Source organism: Gossypium hirsutum, chromosome A07, assembly GCF_007990345.1.
Source record: "Gossypium hirsutum isolate 1008001.06 chromosome A07, Gossypium_hirsutum_v2.1, whole genome shotgun sequence".
In the NCBI taxonomy this organism is placed as follows: Eukaryota; Viridiplantae; Streptophyta; class Magnoliopsida; order Malvales; family Malvaceae; genus Gossypium; species Gossypium hirsutum.
This window is the reverse complement of record NC_053430.1, coordinates 84,813,567-84,832,574: the sequence shown is the minus strand read 5'-3', so window position 1 is coordinate 84,832,574 and position 19,008 is coordinate 84,813,567. Positions and strand designations below refer to the sequence as shown.

Genomic DNA, 19,008 nt, shown 5'->3' with positions numbered 1-19,008 from the left:
AACATGTTTATAATGTCACAAAGCACATTTCGCTAATTGTACATGGATTTAGAATGTAAGTATGGTTTGCTTCCTTCATATAGAATATCAACTTTGGAGAATGGGGTTTAATTGTCTTTATACTTAGTAAGGGAGCTTCCAATCGAGATGTCCAAGAGCGATTTCAACATTCTAGTGAAATTCTAAGTAGAATTTTTAAAGAGGTTTTAGATGCCATGGATGGTTTGTCAAGAGACATAATACGACTGAGAGATTGTAAATTCAAGGAAATTCTTTCACAAATTGCCAATGATACCAAATATATACCACATTTTAAGGTAATTATTTATAGTTATTGTTGTTCCTTATATTCTATTCAATAGTGATAATTTGCAATCTTATCAATATCTCATATCATAATAAATTCTTTCATTTTAGGATTGCATTTGAGCAGTTGATGATACTTATATAGATGTTATAATTTGTGAGGAAAATCAATTGTGTTATAGAGGAAGGAAGGGACACCTACCGTTAATGTATTGGTGACATGTGATTTTGATTTGCTTTTTACATATGTGCTAAGTGGTTGGGAGTGATCAGCTCACGGTTCGCATATTTTTCTAGATACAATTGGGAACCCAAGTCTAAATTTTCCAAAACCTCCTCCAAGTAAATTTCACCATTTTAGTTAATATTTTATTCTTATTTGTTTGTGCATAGTCATTTTAATTTTAAAATGAAGGCTTTTTAAATTTGTGGCTCTATTTGGTCAAGCTTAGGCAAATATTACTTAGTAGACAAAGAGTACCCTAAAAGACAAGGCTATTTGACACCTTATGATTAGATAAGGTATCACCCATCAGAGTTCCATGGTGCAAATCCAATAATGCTGCAAGAAATTTTCAATCGAATTCATTCATCATTAAGAAGTTGTATTGAGAGGGCATTTGGCATTTTAAAGGTGCGGTGGAAGATTTTAGCGAAAATGCCAATATATTCGTCTCAAGATCAAAATAGAATAATTTGTGTTGCATTTGCATTATATAACTACATCAGATTAAGTAAATTTCTTGACCTAACATTTAGAGTCATAGATGCAAATCCGAATTTTATTCCTCCCAAAGCATTTTTGGATGCCGAATGCATTTCCACTCAAGAAGTTGAGCGTATAAGTACTAATGAAATGACAAAAGTTCGTAATGACTTCACTACTAGTTTGATTGCAGCTAGACAACAACGTCGTGTTTCTTAAATATTTGTTTTTACTTGTTTGGATATGTATCTATTTCTTGAATATTTATGTACTCTTAATTTATTTTCAATTTACTTGTGTAAAATGGTTTCTTATGCAACTTTATATTAATTGAAATATGCTACTCGACAAATTTATCCAGAGTGTGACATAATTATCACTAATTTATATACTAAGAACATGATGTAATTATTACTAAAAATATAGTTTACAATTATGTATATATACTATTAATATTTATCAATTTCCACAAGGTTAATATTTGCAAATAAATAACTTAAGAAATTTGTTTATTTAAATTATCAAAAATATTCACTAATTAATTTCCATAATGGATGTTTTAATTCTTTGGTAATAGCATTTTATTTCAATAATTTCACCAATAAAGACTAAAGTATTATAAACAAATAAATATTTAACAATAAAATGTGTCATGCCCTTATTTGTCATTTTACACATATCAGCTTTAAGCTAAGTTTTAGCAAATACTTTTAAATAAATAGTTAATAGAATCAGTTGGTCAAATTAGCCACTACAATCAGCTATTAGCCAATCGCCAAACAAGGCCAATAACAATATTAACTTGTGCAAATTATTGAACTGGTAATAAGCTATGACCCTGAAATGAGCTATAAGTAAAACATGGTAGCAAACAAGTTATGACCTTGAAAGTAAAATATGAGAGCAAACAAGGAAATTGACGTGAACTCATTACGAGTTGATTCACGATTTTATGTGCCCGATCGTCTAAATAGGTACTTGCTCGGATATTGGTAGAATTAAGAAGAGAATAGTGCTAAAGTAAATTTGGATCTAAATCTCGAATGTAAACGAACCAGAAAAGAATCAATGTTATATAACAACACGACTCAAATTCTATAAGGTTGTTTAAAGTCGAAAAGTTTAGGGATGGAAAGAACCTTGACCCACTATCTATAATGAGATTGGAACCAAAGGTATAAGGTTGATCGCCACACTTTAGGAAGGTGAACAAAATGATAATATCAGTTTGGTGAACGCCACAAGAAAGGAATTCTTGATAAGTTCGGTAAGTTCTTAGTAAAGAACAAAGAGATTAACTCAAATGTAGTTTATAATCAGAAAAGTCTATATTGTCTAACCTTTACATGTTCACAAGCTAACTATTTATACTAAAACTAGGACATGAATAACCAATTTTGGCCATTAATAAGTAACATGAATCACCTCATATATGAATCGATTTCAATGACATATGTTCATCCATTGAATGACATTTAAGTCACATTTCTCCCCCATGCCATCCATACATGCATCCTTAGGGTTAGTTTGGCAATGCTTTTGAGAAGTGCTTTTGAAAAGTTTGGTTTAAAATTTAAGTGTTTAGCATTGCTGTCAAAAAGTGCTTTTGAGAAATAAAATGTCCATTTTAGACATGTTATTATCAAGTAACAAATATGCATTTAAATAATATTTAAATTAGTTAATATTATTATATTTTAGTAAGAATATAAAAAAATTATTATAACTTGTTGTTAATATTTTAATATATGAAATATAAATTTTAAATATTTTTAAGCAATAAATATTAATTATTTATAAAATTTAATTAGAATATATAAACTATATTTTAAATATTTAAATAACCATTAAATATTTGTAATTAGTATTTTAAAATTTTTTATTTTTAATTAATAATTTTAACACATTTATAATTAAGCATCAAAAAAAAAAGAGAAAGTACTATGTTATTGGAGGGGTGAAAAAGTAATTAAGTACTAAAAGTGTTTTTAAGAGATGAAAAACTAAAAATTTTATCTTCTTATTTAAAAAAAAACACTTCTAAAAAATTAAAAATTTCAACTAAAAATAATTTATTTAGCACAGTTTTTTTTTAAAAGTGCTTTGGAGTCGCAAATATTTTTTTAAACGCCGCAGAAGAAGCCCTTATTCATAAGCAAATGTTTGTTCATCTTGGGTAATAAATTCGGCTTCTAGAATCTGCCCATTCATTCCTTCAATTTGAACAGTGTATTTAAGGCTCCTTGTGTTGACCGAATGGTCACTTTCTAGCCCACACGAACAACCATATTTACATTTGAACATAATTGATGCTTTTGCAAAGTCGAATAGCCACATGGTGTGAAAACTCTTGATTCCTTTTGACAAAAACGAGCAGCCCTTTGAAACTTTAAATAGGTAGGCCATTGGACTCTCCTAGGAAAATTAAATCTCACATTAAACATGATATTAGGACACCTTAAAATGAAACAATAAAGCTGAAATGAAAACACATTAAACATGTAAAGAAACAACATAATAATAAAGTTGTAATGAAATGGACATATTAGATAGCTAGTTTTAAGACACGTTTAAAATGCAATAAAATTAACTAATTAAACTATCAACCAATTTAACTAAAAATTACCATATTTAAAAAATATACTTTTAAGACATATTAAAAACGCAACAACATAAATTTAAATTAGGATTAAAAAGGCTGTGTAATAAAAATAATATGGACGAAATTTTAGGCCTAAAGAGCCCACCTGTACACGTTGCATAGATTTGAACGTTCTCATCTTATATTTAGGCCCTTCAAACTTGACCTAATCTCGAGTCTATTTAATCGAATCACATGACGTGGCCAATATCACGATAGAAATACGAGAAAATAATGAAAAAATTACCTGGAATGGGTGATGCAAACTTCTCAACATCCACAACCAACATATTTGGCTGCAAAAGTAACAAATATTTAGAGTTAAAGTTCTGACACAGAAGCAAATTGCTGGTAACTTAAAACCTGTAAATGAATCTTAAAACTACAATATGCATTGGTAGAATATAGGATGGGGTTTATGCCACGGTAGAGCAACAAAGTTGGTGTCTACTCAAATGCCACCGAGCAAAAGAGGTGCACGATAAGATTAAAAAGGTAGAGAAGATAAAATAGAAGTTGAAGATTTATTCCGGAAAAAAAGGTTAATTCAAATAGTTAAAATTATTGATTTTTTTGATTAAAATATTATGTAGTTATATATAATTTGATGTGATAAAAATCTTAGATACGGATACTTAGTTTTTTAATTTCATTTAGGTTTGCCTTGCTTCTTTTTCTTTTTTGTATATTATAAGCAATGATCAAACTTTAGTTTTAACCCTCACACTATGCTAAACCGTGAGATTTAATCTATGTATCTAATTTTTGACATACTTTAATTATTTTACTTTTATAATGTCATTACTTAGCCTAAATATTAATATTGTTAATTATTTTAATCAAAATACTACCGTCAATTTTTCTTGGAAACATTATTTCAACCAAAAAAACATTTATCATGACATATTCGAATGAATAGTTTTTTTAAATCTACATAAATATTTTTACAGCATGTTTGGTTGGCTGTAATGGTAAGTCATTACAGCTGAATTCAGTGGGCCTCTCATTAAAATTTTGTTTGGTTGGGTGTAATGGGTTATTACAGTCTCATTCAATACAGCCTTATTTAACGCAAAAGTGCCGTTTACAATTCGGCACCCTCCCCAAGGAATAGGGATTCAACGAATGTCTGGATGAAAAATTATGTTAGACTTTCAACTTTACCCTTCTCTTTCTCACGTCTGAAGCAATCTCTTCTTTTTTCATTCTTCTTCCCATTTTCTTCCAAACTTGTCTCCCTCTTTTTCATGCTTCTATTCTCACCAACTCTATCTCCCTTTCACAAACCCTAACAAGGCCTTCAATTAAGAATCGTTTTTCTAACTCCAACCCTCAACAAGGCTTTCGATTGAGATGGAAACTTGAGAAGAGAAACAATCGGCAGTCCTCCCTCAGGTAACTCTTCTCTCATTTTGATTTCTTTTTTTTTAAATTTTTTTGTTAAATTAGTTGAAATAATAGGTATTAGCTTTCAAGTTTTTTTTAGTCTATTTGCTAATAAGTTTTGTTTACTTTTCTGGTTTTTTTTAATCTTGGGGTGTGAAAACATATTGATGTAAGCTTCAGTTTCTGCGATTGTATGTGAATTGGATTTTCCCCATGATTGGAGAAATCAAGGCTGGAATCTCGATTAGGGCTTTTTTTTGCCAAAAATCCTAAGAGAAATGGTTTTTTTTTTGGAAAGAAATACCGAAGGAGCCCGAGAATTGGCGTACGTTAATTTACGCCATAGGCCTTTGGTCTTTGGGGGATCCATTTCCATTCAGTTCGCTAGATCTGTTGTTCTTCATATGTCTCAACATCAAGATTCAACTCTTTTTTCTTTCATTTTACACTTATTTTATTGAATTATTTCTGAAAATCATTTTTAATCATTTTATGATGCTTCAAAATGGATCTGTCATGTTTCAAAATTTCAATAAGGATTTTGATTTAGCTTAATCAATACAATTTTAATCAACCCAATTTTCTACTTCTAGCAGATCCATCTATTTGTTTACCTATTAGCTTGAATTTTGTTGTAATCTCCTATACGTCTTTATAGATCTAACAGTTTGTCAGTTTGGGTTGATTTTGAGTAGGATCAATGTAGATTGAATCAAATTAAGTTTTAAAATTTTCATTTATTTTGGGTTTTGCCAATTTGGGGTTCGGATTGTTTTTTATTTGGGTTTTGGTTGTTTTATGACCAGCTGATTTGGATTTGAAGCTCATGTTTTGGTCATTTTGTATTTGGATCAATTTGGGTTTAGGTCAAATGGATTCCGGTTGTCGACTTTATGGTTGGATTGTATAGTTTTGGTCTACATGTATGTATATGTTCAGGTTAATTCAGTGGATTTCCATTTTCTAGTTTATGTTTGGGTAATTGTTGAAATCTTCAAATACCCAATTTCGTATTTGGGTTTATCTTTTTTGCTTCTAATGTGATTATTTCATGAACATGTATATTGACTTCAAATAATTTTGTATATGGAGCTTTGCTCACATTTGTGGCTTATAGCTTACGTTAAGAAACAAATTGAGTTCAGATGAATTTTGCTGCTTTCTTGTTAGTGAATAAGCATGTCTCATCGCAAGTTTGAGCATCTGAGGCACAGTCATTAGGCTTTCTCCAGAGGAAAAGAGCCTTCTGACATCGAGGAAAAGGTTCATTTTCCCCTAGTTTTCCCTCTTAATTGTTTAACAATGTTTATTTCATAGCTGTAATTGTTAGATCAAATACATTAACTTGTTTTTGTTTTGTGTTTTAATTTGTGACTTGTACCCAAATTTGTAATTGCTAGTCTATGTTACTATTTTATGGTTTTCAGTGAGGGCTTTCCCTAAAGATGATCCTACTAAGCCATGCAGATTAACTGCATTCTTGGGTTATAAGGCCAGAATGACCCATATTGTGAGGGAAGTTGAAAAGCCTGGATCAAGTATGTTTTCGTTTATGCATATGATCTATTAATTTTTATGTGTTATTTTTCTTCATGGATTTATGTTTTATATTTTTGTCTTTTAGAGCTTCACAAGACAGGAACATAAGATACTGAACCTTCTAACTGGGGTAATCAAAAGTTTCTTATATCCTAATCAAGAACATAACTAATATTCATACAGTTCTGTTTTGTTAGTCTGAGAAGATGCTTTTTCACTTGTTTGAAGGTATATTTTCCTGCTTGACAAATTTGGTAGAATAAGATGGCAGGGCTTTGGTTTGGCAAAGTAAGAAGAGTTGTCATCGTTTTTTTATTGCACGAAAGTTCTTCTAGAGGAAAAATAGATAGCCTGGCATTTTTTAGGTACCGTATTATCTTAATGGGTTAATCTCCATTTTTGCATTCAAGGGATACTAGTGTCAAATGAAAATATTGATGTGCTTTGTTGGAAACATGGTTCCGTTTGCTGTTTTCTTTTAGATTTCTGCAACCAAGCAAAGCCTTAGGTTTTCCATTTTGGGAGAGCGAGTGAAAAGTAAAGAAGTATCCTTATGCTAGTGTCAGTTTTATTTCAACTTCACTTTTTTATATTCTAGTTTTGTGTCAAACTTAGGTTATATGCCTATCAATATCCCATCGATATTCCTTGCAGATACTTTTGGCTTGCCTGGAGTAGCTTAGTTCTTACACTAAAAGCCTGTTGGCTCAACAGGATGAACAAGTTCACAGTTTTGAGAGACCTCAATTTTATTGTAGAAAACCTTAGTGTTGAGTTTTTCAAAGTTACTGTTGTGGTATAATATCGATTTCTTTTTCCCCTTGCTGCTCAGAGTCATTTGTGATTGCATTTTGCTTTATTTAGTTCTCACCCTTTTCTCTCTTATTTTCCTGGTATTATAGTTTATCTTGTTGAATTTTACATTGTTTTGATGTTGTCTATGAAAATGATTTAATAGCGATTGTTGCAAGAGGAGGGGTGGAGACTTTGAGGCCTGCTTTACAGAGGTTATACATGACAGAGGCTTCTGCATATAGAGATGCTCTTAAGAGTTTCATAGAAGGATATCAAGAGGGTATCCAGTAGATCATGGAGAAAAAGGAAGATTCTTCTAAAGCACAGCAAGAAGGCAATACTGATAAAAATTCAACTTGATGGCTGATAAGTGCATAATCGGAGATGCATGTGAGTACTTCTCCAGCATACCTATTGTAGATACAAGTTTAGAGATTTGGTGGAGCTGGGTTAGCATGAAATCACAAGAATGATACATGTCATGAGAATTTTCCTGTATTGAGAAAGTGACCTTTAGAAACTACAAAAATAATGGGAATCTCCATTGACAATGGTGATACTCTTTCCTTATCTCACAATTTAAATGAAATGAGAATGTGAAATGCAACATTATAATGTTTGTTATAGGTAACAAAGTATCGATTAAAATTATTACTTAACTCATAAATTAACTTTTAAATTATATCATTAATTCTATTTTAGTGTCTAATTTTTTTTAATCACAAGCAATTTATTACTTCTAATACTTTATTTTTTTATTGTAGAATAATTAAATTATTTGTTTCACTAATGATATTTTAGTACATTAAATATGTATTACAGTTTAAAAATAATAAAGTAGATTATATATTATTTTTATAATATTATATATTATGATTTTTTAATTCATATAATAATGATTATATTAAGAATTTTATTAAATTATATAATATTTTATTAAATTGTATTTAATAATAATTATATTTTTATTTTTATTAAAATATATTTAACAATAATTTTATTAAAATTTAATAACAATAACAATAATTATCTATATAAAAAAATTTGTTAAGGGTACTTTGGTCATTTAAGTATTTTTCCTTATACTATTACAACATCTATTTTATTCAACTCTATTCCATTCAACTAAACACAAGAATCCTATTACAATTCTATTCTATTCCATTCAACCAAACAGTTGAATTACTGATTACAGATTTATTCCATTGCAGTTCTATTCAATTACAGCCTTATCCCATTACAGTGAACCAAACGTAAATGTTATTTTTATTTTTATATGACTACGAAGTGATTTTTTTTTTAAAATTTCAGCACAAGTAAATTTAATATAAGAATTTTAATTATCGTAACAATTAAATCTACATTTTTAAATCCAAAAAATAAAGAATTTGAATTTTTAAAAATAAAAGTAAAATTAAAATATATTTTAATCTTTAAATTTATTTTAATAATTTAACACAAATAAATAATTAATACAATAGATGTTTATTAAAAAAATTGAAAAACTAATGGTGACTTGGTATGGTGAAGTAGGACAGTGAACAACTAATTAACTTGGAAATATATAACAATAAATGCAGAAATGGGAGGGAATAAACAGTGGGAAGAAGGGGAGGGAAAAACTAATCTGCTAAAGCACAAAAGATACTAATGGATTAAAGTTCCTAGTAAGTGCATGTATTATAGGGATTATATTAAATAAATTAAAATTATAATAGAATTAATATTTATCATATAAAAATATTTTAAAAATATTTTTTTAATTATAATTTAATGCAAATAAAATTTTATTTACAATATTATAAAAATTATAAATATATTAATCCTATTAAACAGTAAATAATAAATATATTAACCCAATTCCCATGTTCAATTATCTAGAAAACATCTTATAGTTTAATTAAATATTTTTGTAAAATTTAAATTATTTAAAAAACAATAAATTTACTTAAAAGCTAAATATCAAAATATAATTAAATATGATACCAGTTTAATTAAATATGTATATTATTAATTATTTTTTCACAAAATAAAGAATTATTAATTGCAAAAAAAATTAAAATCTATATTATTTTGACATAAATAATTTAACAAAATAATATTTGATAAATTCAAATAACCAACGATTAATCTGATTCAAATCTTCAAGTAATCGAAAAAATAAAAAAATACTGATTCTGAAAACAGAGATATTTGAGAAAATAGGAGAAAGAAAAGCAAATCGCTGCCTTCCCCACCCCGATCTCACATCATGCTCTCATAATTCTCCAAACCTCTTAATTTCTCCTCAATTTCACTCTCAAACCATAAAATGGCCAATGTTTCAGTAGCTGCAGAATGGCAGCTCCTCTATAACCGCTACTACCGCAAGCCCGAGCTCTACCCTTTGAGATGGAAAAACATTGACTTATCCCGCAACAAGGTCGCCTGTGCTCCCTTCGGTGGCCCGATCGCCGTCATCCGCGACGATTCCAAGATCGTCCAGCTCTATTCCGAATCAGCTCTCCGGAAGCTTCGCATCTTCTCTTCCTCCGGCGTCCTGATCTCCGATACCGTATGGAAAAACCCCGGCGGTCGTCTCATCGGCATGTCCTGGACCGAAGACCAAACCCTAATCTGCATCGTCCAAGACGGCACCGTTTACCGCTACAACATCCACGCCGAGCCGATCGAACCCAACGTAACGCTCGGAAAAGAGTGTTTCGAGCAAAACGTGGTGGAATGCATTTTTTGGGGAAACGGCGTTGTGTGCTTGACCGAAGGAGGGTTGTTGTTTTGCATCCCCGATTTTAAGGTGATGCGTCCCTGCCAGCTTGCGGAGACGGGGGCGGAGGATTTGCCCAATTGCATGGCGGTTATCGAGCCAAAATACACGGTTTCGGGGAATGTGGAAGTGTTGGTCGGCGTTGGTGATGGTATTTTGATTGTGGATGAAGATGGAGTACAGAGAGTGGATGGGGAAGCGGTTCAGGGTCCGGTTCAGAAAATGGTTGTTTCTTGGGATGGCAAATATTTGGCCATTTTTACGCATGATGGGCGGATTTTGGTGACGGATATTAATTTCAAGGGAGTTTTGTTGGAGTATAATTGTGAGGTTAGTTCGATATGTTTCTTTCCTCGCTTTTTTGTTTTTTAATTGGTTCATGTAATTACTTATGTTTATATCTTGATTGTAGAGAACAACTTATAAAAACCCAATTTTCTAGAAGTTTTTTGATTTGTTGAAATGATGAAAGTAGAAATGTTCAAGATGGTAGTACTAATGTTGCTTAAAACTTCAATAACATTCATAAAAATGTTTGTGAAATCATTAAAATTCTATAGGGACAATAAATCTGATTGCGTTTGATCAGTTTTATTTATTTGGTTTGGTGCCACTTGCTGTTGCTTTTTCTGATTGCCTTCTTACATAGAACAAAATATATGAATAGTTTTGAATTCTTTCAGAGAACAAAATATATGATCATAGTTTTATGTAGAGCAGTTTTGTTAGAATTTGAAGTTACACTATTCATTTGATCATTTTTAATTAATTGCTAGCTGCTTTTGCTTTAAATGAAGTTTTTAAGAGATAAAAACAAGAACAGAAGTAAGAGATAAATGGAGCTTTAGAAATTCATATTTTAATGCGTGGAAATGAGTGATGTTATAGATATTATAGATGTTTCATAACTGTGTGAACTTTAGTGCTTTGATGGAAATGTTGTGAATCCATTTAATTTCTGTGGAGGAATCTGAATGCTACTAATTGTTTCCTTCATTCAGAATTTTAACCTCTGTTTTTCAGTTTTTACTTTTGCTTGTTATTGATTAATTGTGCATATACAGTCAGCTCTTCCTCCAGAGCAGCTAGCTTGGTGTGGACTGGATAGTGTACTTCTATATTGGGATGATACACCATTGTTGATGGTGGGCCCTCGGGGAGATCCAGTGCATTACTTTTACGATGAGCCACTGCTTTTGATCCCAGAGTGTGATGGAGTGAGGATTTTATCGAACACAAGTTTGGAGTTTCTGCAACGGGTTCCAGATTCTACTGTATCTATATTCAAAATTGGTAGCACATCACCAGCTGCATTGCTTTATGATGCCTTGGATCATTTTGACCGGAGAAGTGCCAAGGTACCAATGCCTTCTTTTACTGAGAGAAATATTTGATTTCGAGTTTAGTTTGGTAAATGTTGCCAACTTCGCTGATTTCTTTGCTGCAAGATAAAGCTAGCTGTATTGCTGCTTGATATATGTTTAAAATTTGCTGATGTATGTTGGTGTATATGCACAGAATATGTTAAGTGCTATTGGCGGGCTTCTTATCCTTTCTATCCTAATAATCATGATTTTTTCCCCTTTTCATTCTCCTCTAAAATAACCACAGTTCAGAGAAGAAACGATAAAGAAATGAGTTTGCTGTTGAGGCGGAATGATTTTTTCTTGGCATGATTTCTTAAAGATATTTTTGTTGCCTATTTATTATCAGGCAGATGAAAATTTGAGATTGATTCAGTCATCCTTGCCTGAGGCTGTTGAAGCCTGCATTGATGCTGCTGGTCATGAATTTGATGTTTCACGTCAAAGAACTCTATTAAGAGCTGCAAGCTATGGACAAGCTTTCTGCAGGTTAGTTGGAATTCTTGTTTGATTGATATGATGCTAGATCAAGCTGCTTGTTTTGAAAATGAAAGCATCTTGAAATTTGATTTGAGTTCCTTTGATTGCATGTTTAGCACTAAACTAGACACTTGTCATTGTTCTGCGACTGATAATCTCCAGATGTAAAACCATGGATTCAGTGAATTTAAATAGAATGGTTATGCTTTTGTTAAAGTATTGGGATGCATATAGAACATAAAGCTTTAGGAATCTAACATTTTATGCTGGTGGTGTTACTAAAAAAAAAAAATGAGAATGGAGGTTAAGATAAGATGATGCTGGAAACTTATTTAGATGTAATTCATATGCATACCTTTTGTAGTTGTATGGAGTTCTGATGAATATCATCAAACTGATTGCAACTACCGAGTTCAGTTTTCTTTGCTTATATAGATTTAAATATCATAAGCAGACAATGCATTGCAGGTATCCATTAATTCCTTAACTGAAACCTATAAAAATGCAAAAATTTAATCGTAAAACATCAAATATGTTTCGTGGTTATATGCTGAGTTATAAAAGTGAACTTTTTGTATTTGAAATCAAAATTTGAATTATTACTGTTAGTTTTAAATCCTTTTAAGATTGAAGTCACACAAATGAATCTACATCTTATGTATTTAAAAGTGAAGAACTGAACTTGGTTAATTTGTTTGGGAACTGCATATATTGAATTTTGGAAACCCATTTATCCAACACTATCCTTAATTACTTTGAAATTGCACATAAAAAATTGTATAGTGCAGTGACAGGTAATAAAGTAACACGGTGGGGAACATTGGACAGTATCAAGCGCTGTATGGTGTATGAGAAACAAACTTTGAAACATGTTTGGGGTGATGTGTTCTAGGTTTTCTTTGCTGACTGTTTTAGTTGTTTATATGGTTGTCAAACAAGATTGAAATTTGCTTAGTTTAAGTCTGTAATTTTACCAATTTATGTTGTTATTGAGCAACACATATCTGAAAATGAGCCTTACTGTTCTTATTTTGATTTGGAATCTTTAGTTGAAAGATCATCAAGCTGTTGCCCACACATTTATTATTCTTTGTCCAGTTTACATAGTTCTAAAGTTTTCCACGTGCCTCTTTACATTCCCTGCATTTTGGAAGGCATGTGGTAAGCCAACTACACCTTGTAGGCTGTATTTACAAGAAGTGTAAATGGTTTTAGGAAGCCAGCATAGTTCTCTTCACTTTTAGGTTTTCTTTGGCTACTGCAATCTCCACTTTTCCTATATTAGCCATGGTGCATTTTTTTATTATTATCGTGATGATAATTTACTAATTCTGTAGCTACCTTCTACCGTGGATGTTTTGTTTCCCGTATGATTTATGCTCCTGATAATGATATCCAGTTGGCTTTGGCAGTACTTTTCAACGTGATCGCATTCAGGAGATGTGTAAAACCTTGCGGGTCTTAAATGCTGTGCGTGATCCTGAGATTGGCATCCTTCTCAGTATTAATCAATATAAGGTCTTAAAGATTTAATGATTGCATTTTAAATTTGATTCTGAATTTTTATTTTTATTTTTTAACTTTCCCTACTGAATAATGTGCTTCTCTTAGTTGCTTACACCATCTGTGCTGATTGCTCGTTTGATTAATGCCCATCGCCACCTTCTTGCACTACGGATATCAGAGTATGTTGGAATGAATCAAGTAAGTTTGGATCACTGATTTTGCCGATATTAAATTTCCACAAATTTTGCTTTATACATAGAAGGAGAGTTAAACCATAAGACTGCACCCAAACTTCATTTGTTTGATGGGAATTAGGTTAGGCCTTCATTAATTATTATGTTTTCATAACTTGAACTAATTGCTGCATTTTATTGGGCAAGTAGAAAGTATAAAATGATATACATAAGATTTCATTTTCCACTGATTGGTTTCATTCAGGAGGTGGTGATAATGCATTGGGCATGCTCGAAGATAACAGCTTCATTAGCAATTCCAGATGCCACTCTCTTAGAAATTCTCCTTGATAAGGTAGCCAAAGAATGTTGGTTTATTTTTTAATTTGATTTCATGCAAATTCATTACCTGAATTAATGTGCCTTTTGAGTTTCAGCTAAAATTATGCAGAGGGATATCATATGCAGCAGTTGCTGCTCATGCAGATAAGAATGGCCGGCGAAAGTTAGCTGCTATGCTTGTTGAGTATGAACCTCGCTCCTCTAAACAGGTTAAATTCCTTATCCTTATATGATTACATTTTGTTTACAAGGTGCTGTTTGAGATCTTACCATATTAAGCATGTTGATTATGATCATTTCACTTCAGGTGCCGCTTCTGTTAAGCATAGGAGAAGAAGATACTGCTTTGATGAAGGCAACAGAAAGCGGTGACACTGACCTTGTCTATCTTGTTCTTTTCCATATCTGGCAAAAGGTACTGTTTTGATAGAACAAGGAACTTTGTTGCACAAACTGTAAAATTAAGTTAATAAATGTTGAGGTTAGAGACGGTTTCACTTTCCTTGTTGTATGTCTTTTGCTAATTACCTGTCATGAGTAGCCTGGTGATACTTGAAATTTGTAGGGTTTCCATCATCTATGTAAAAGGACTTGGTTTGACTTTCCTCACTGAATTCTTTCTAATTACCTGTCATGAGTAGCCTGGGGATACTAGACATGGAGTTGCCAATAAATTTTTTTTGAACTGGTTACATTTCTGTTCATGCAGAGGCCACCTTTGGAGTTCTTTGGAATGATTCAGGCTAGACCCCTACCACGTGATTTGTTTATATCTTATGCAAGGTAGGTACTCAAGGAATACTATTATTATTATTATTATTCCTAAATATTTTATTTTTAATAGCACTTGAGTTTGCAAATAAATGTCCAAATTAAAATTATGAAAGGCTACATGTAATCATGATCTTGTTAGACGTGATACGTTATCTGAGAGGCTGAATAGATCATACAAGGGGCAAGACATGGTGCACCACTTAGATGCTTGTTATACTTTTATAGTATTAAGTAGTGGAAGTTATTGAATAATGATAAAATTGTATTTATATCATTTTAGGAGGTATGCTTTTATTGTCAATTTTGGATTGTTTCCTTGAGTAGGTGTTTGCTCTGGTTCTGGTGGCCATTGAGCTATTACGGTCATTTATTTGATAATGGTGGTCAAAATGAAGCTTTTATCAAGTATTTTGTAATTTTCAGATTCTTTGATTATATGGGTCAATGTTTATTGTTGATTATTCATGATATTTTGTGTTTCAGGTGCTATAAGCATGAATTTTTGAAAGATTTCTTTCTTTCGACTGGACAACTTCAAGTAAGTTTTAGCTTTCGGTGCTTTTGTTGCTATACTACTTATCATTCTTAGAATTATTGTTGATGTTATTGGTGTTATTATCATTATTGTTATTTCTATTCTTGCTGATTCTTATTATGGTTTATAAGAAATAGATTCAACTGCCAAAAAAGATATTGTCTGTTGTTGAATGATATCTGGCATTGGAAAGATATCCCGGCTTTGAAGTCATTAGATTGCTTGGGTTTCTGATAATAAGAGTATCGAGTATGCTAATTTTTCAGATGATATAATATACAAGGTTTACTGATTATCAAAGACTTGTGGATTATTTCAATCAGTTATCAGTTTTATGAGTTCTTAATTTTCAGCTATGGCTGAACTTGTTGACCTCTATTACTCTGTCAACTACCCATTTCATGGATCAAAGAAGTTTACTGGTGTAGGCTCTCCTTATGGATCAAAGATTTTAATTCGTATTTGTTATCAAATGCTGCTTGACGTGACCACTAACAACCCTGCAATATTTTAATTTGCCAATCTAATTGATCTATGAGGAATTTTTCAAGGAGATAAGTAGGTAACTATGCATAAAATTCAGGCATGAAACCAGGTGCCTCCTGTTCTGTGTAAATGATCAAGTGCTATGATGAATGAATGAATAATTAAATATCTAATATTAAGCAATGAAGACGTCCTAGGCATTTCTTGCCATCAGAACAGTAGATAAGAGATGGGGAAGTTAAAGGTTGATGGTAAATTCATAAATGGCTAGGAAAACAAAAGGATGAATTTCTTTCTCTTCCTTGCTCATTCAGTCCATCATTCTGTTGTAAGTTGAAATTTTGTTCATCTTTAAGCTTTCTACTGGTCAAAGCTTAAATATGCATCAAAGACCGACCAAGTTACAATTCTATAGTTGGTTGGATATGTGAATAATGATTGTCCATTTTGTTTTGATGTAAAGTTTGTTGTATTGTAGGAAGTTGCATTTCTTTTGTGGAAGGAGTCATGGGAACTTGGAAAAAATCCAATGGCAAGCAAAGGATCCCCGCTTCATGGTCCACGCATAAAACTAATTGACAAGGCCCAGCATCTTTTTGCAGAAACCAAGGAACATACCTTTGAGTCCAAGGCTGCTGAGGAGCATGCAAAGTTGTTGAGGTGAGGGATATCAATTTATTGTGTTTTTTTTCAAGGCATCAAACTCCAAACTAAATTGCAATTGGAGTGGCCTAAACTAATTAGCAAATAACTACAAATGCCTATCATAGTTGATGAGATGCATAAACTACATGATAATGTCTATGTAAAAGCCAAAACTTGGGGTAGTGGCAAAGTATTTTTTCCCATCTGTGCTTGATGCTAATTTGGTTTTATGTTGGATGCTTAATATTGTATTATTAAAGAAAAGCGACAAGACTGTCACCTTGTGGTTTGTTCTCAGCTCTCTTAAAGATAAGCCTGTGGTCTACTGCCAAATGGTTTTTAATGTGATTCTTAAGATGGGTTAGAATTCAAATTATTTGTTTCCTACTTTCAGAGTCGACATTATAGGTTCATATGTTTCTGTTGGTCTATTATGCTTAATATGTGGGAAGAATGAAGTGATGGTGTATCTTTATATCAGTTTAAGTTTGACCACCAACAAAAAAAAAAAAAAAAAAAAAACCCTCCAATATGGGAAAAGTGGGATAATAAAGCCAAGGATGGATTCTCCGTGCTCATAAGCAAGATGTAGACTATATTAGAAAAAGGAAATTTTATGTCATGATTGAAGATTATAGTTTGTCAATAGTCCGTCCTAGTTTCCAACCATTATAAGCAAATCGATGTACTTTTTTTCTCATTCAATATTCTTTTTATTTTTATTCTAAAATGAGTTGCCTACTAATATGGTTACCTATTTATGTTACAGAATACAACATGAGTTAGAAGTAAGTACAAAGCAGGCCATATTTGTTGATTCAAGTATCAGTGATACTATACGTACATGTATTGTTCTGGGGAATCATCGTGCTGCAATGAAAGTGAAGACCGAGTTCAAGGTTCATAAAGTGCCCCTACTTTCTATTTAGCCACACACATAAAAATCTTCCCCTAAATTCTATCTTGCTGAAAGAATTTCCCTTGGTGGCACACAACATATAACATTTATTCTTCAGCATCTTTGACAATTTAGGCATCATCCTTTTAGATTGCTCAAATTACTTATTGAATCATAACTGTTGCTTTATTGCTTTCTTGTCTCAGGTTTCTGAGAAGAGGTGGTATTGGCTTAAAGTTTTTGCTTTGGCTACAATTAGAGATTGGGAGGCTCTTGAGAAGTTCTCAAAAGAGAAGAGACCACCAATTGGTAAGCTATCAACATTCTTGTTCAATTACAGGGCGGAAGATAGGTGACATAAATCAAGCATATCTGCAAGTGATCTAGGCTACCTGCTATTATGAAAAATATAATAATTGCATTGTCTGCAAGTGATCTTTGTTACTTGATATTACCTGATCTTGGATTCTAAATTAACATCACAAGATGAAGTGATACAGGCTGGATTTTCTTAAGGTTTACGTTCTTCCCAATTTTTGTATCCTTATTGTTGATTTGGCTGGGATAAAAGAATTATACAAAAGGAAGAAACAAAGTAAAATGGGAAAAGTAAAGAAATTTGTTTACATTAAAATTTAACTTGATTTATTAGAAAGAAGAGTTTAGTTAGTTGTTTCTTAAGTAGGTTTAGCCTAAATTATTTTTGTGAAGTAAACATATGGTACTTTTGTGTATTAGCTAATTCATATGCGAAATGCTTGTCTCCCTTTGACTTCTTTATTGTTTCAGAAGAGTATGTGTGCAGAAATAGTTCATGCTGTAAAATATGTTGAGTTTGTTCGAATACATGAATTAAATTAGCTTTTTCACAACAATGAGTGTTTCTTCTCCTATTTTTCTGCAAGGCCTATTAGTGGTGTTTTACGGTATCTCTTTTTTTTTTTTTTTTTACTTGTCTGCATCAAACAGGTTATAGGCCATTTGTTGAGGCATGCATTGATGCTGATGAGAAAGGTGAAGCTCTAAAATATATACCCAAGCTTGCTGATCTCCGTGAAAGGGCCGAGGTAACAATACATGTCTAATTTGATCTTTTAGTTCTCCCACTTTCATGGGAATTATAATTGGTTTTGACTTTTCTATTTAATCGATCTGCAAGTGATATTGTTTCTGATTAGAGTAGATGTAATAAAATTTTATCGTTATATCCTTGCTCAAGATCTGTCTATGGTTATGACTGACAGGCATATGCTAGGATTGGCATGGCCAAAGAAGCTGCTGATGCAGCTTCTCAAGCAAAAGATGGTGAATTGCTGGGTAGATTGAAATTAACATTTGCACAAAATGCAGCAGCTTCCTCACTTTTTGACACTCTTCGGGATCGATTGTCATTCCAAGGTGTTTCATAGTTATATATATATAGATGATCACATTAACGTTGTCATCATTATAAATGCAAATGATTTTGCAGTTTCAGGTATTGTTGTGTATATTCTTTTGCTTGTTTTAAGGTAGAAAAGCTAGTGTTGTGGGAACATTTATGAAGAGAAATAGAGATTGCAGATTGAGTGTAACAGACAATAAATTTGTGAGTGTTGCCTTGGTGCAAGTAGTCTAAATCTTTTCCAGTGAGATTGCTTCAATGTTATAGAAGTATTGGATGGGATG

The 19,008-nt window shown here is 31.9% G+C and overlaps 1 protein-coding gene and 1 long non-coding RNA gene across 3 annotated transcripts; both read left to right on the top strand.

Annotated features, from left to right (window-relative positions):
- The first annotated feature begins 4,618 nt into the window (after nucleotides 1-4,618).
- On the top strand, nucleotides 4,619-7,980 carry LOC107955700 (uncharacterized). 2 transcript variants are annotated; one of them, XR_001700073.2, is made up of 6 exons: nucleotides 4,727-5,048; nucleotides 6,210-6,302; nucleotides 6,467-6,577; nucleotides 6,664-6,708; nucleotides 6,807-6,866; nucleotides 7,537-7,980. It is a non-coding gene; the product is annotated as an uncharacterized lncRNA (long non-coding RNA). The 2 variants fall into 2 exon arrangements; XR_001700072.2 differs by lacking the exons at nucleotides 6,664-6,708; nucleotides 6,807-6,866 and having other exon boundaries at nucleotides 4,619-5,048.
- A 1,536-nt stretch (nucleotides 7,981-9,516) lies between these two features.
- Nucleotides 9,517-18,972, top strand: LOC107955701 (protein VACUOLELESS1). The gene is made up of 15 exons (XM_016891497.2): nucleotides 9,517-10,467; nucleotides 11,202-11,495; nucleotides 11,851-11,990; nucleotides 13,394-13,499; nucleotides 13,593-13,685; nucleotides 13,926-14,015; nucleotides 14,098-14,211; nucleotides 14,310-14,417; nucleotides 14,712-14,785; nucleotides 15,260-15,314; nucleotides 16,276-16,457; nucleotides 17,212-17,341; nucleotides 17,547-17,649; nucleotides 18,310-18,407; nucleotides 18,585-18,972. Exons 1-15 carry the CDS (start codon nucleotides 9,685-9,687, stop codon nucleotides 18,747-18,749), a joined length of 2,535 nt encoding a protein of 844 aa, XP_016746986.2. The 5' UTR covers nucleotides 9,517-9,684; the 3' UTR covers nucleotides 18,750-18,972.
- Nucleotides 18,973-19,008: the final 36 nt, after the last annotated feature.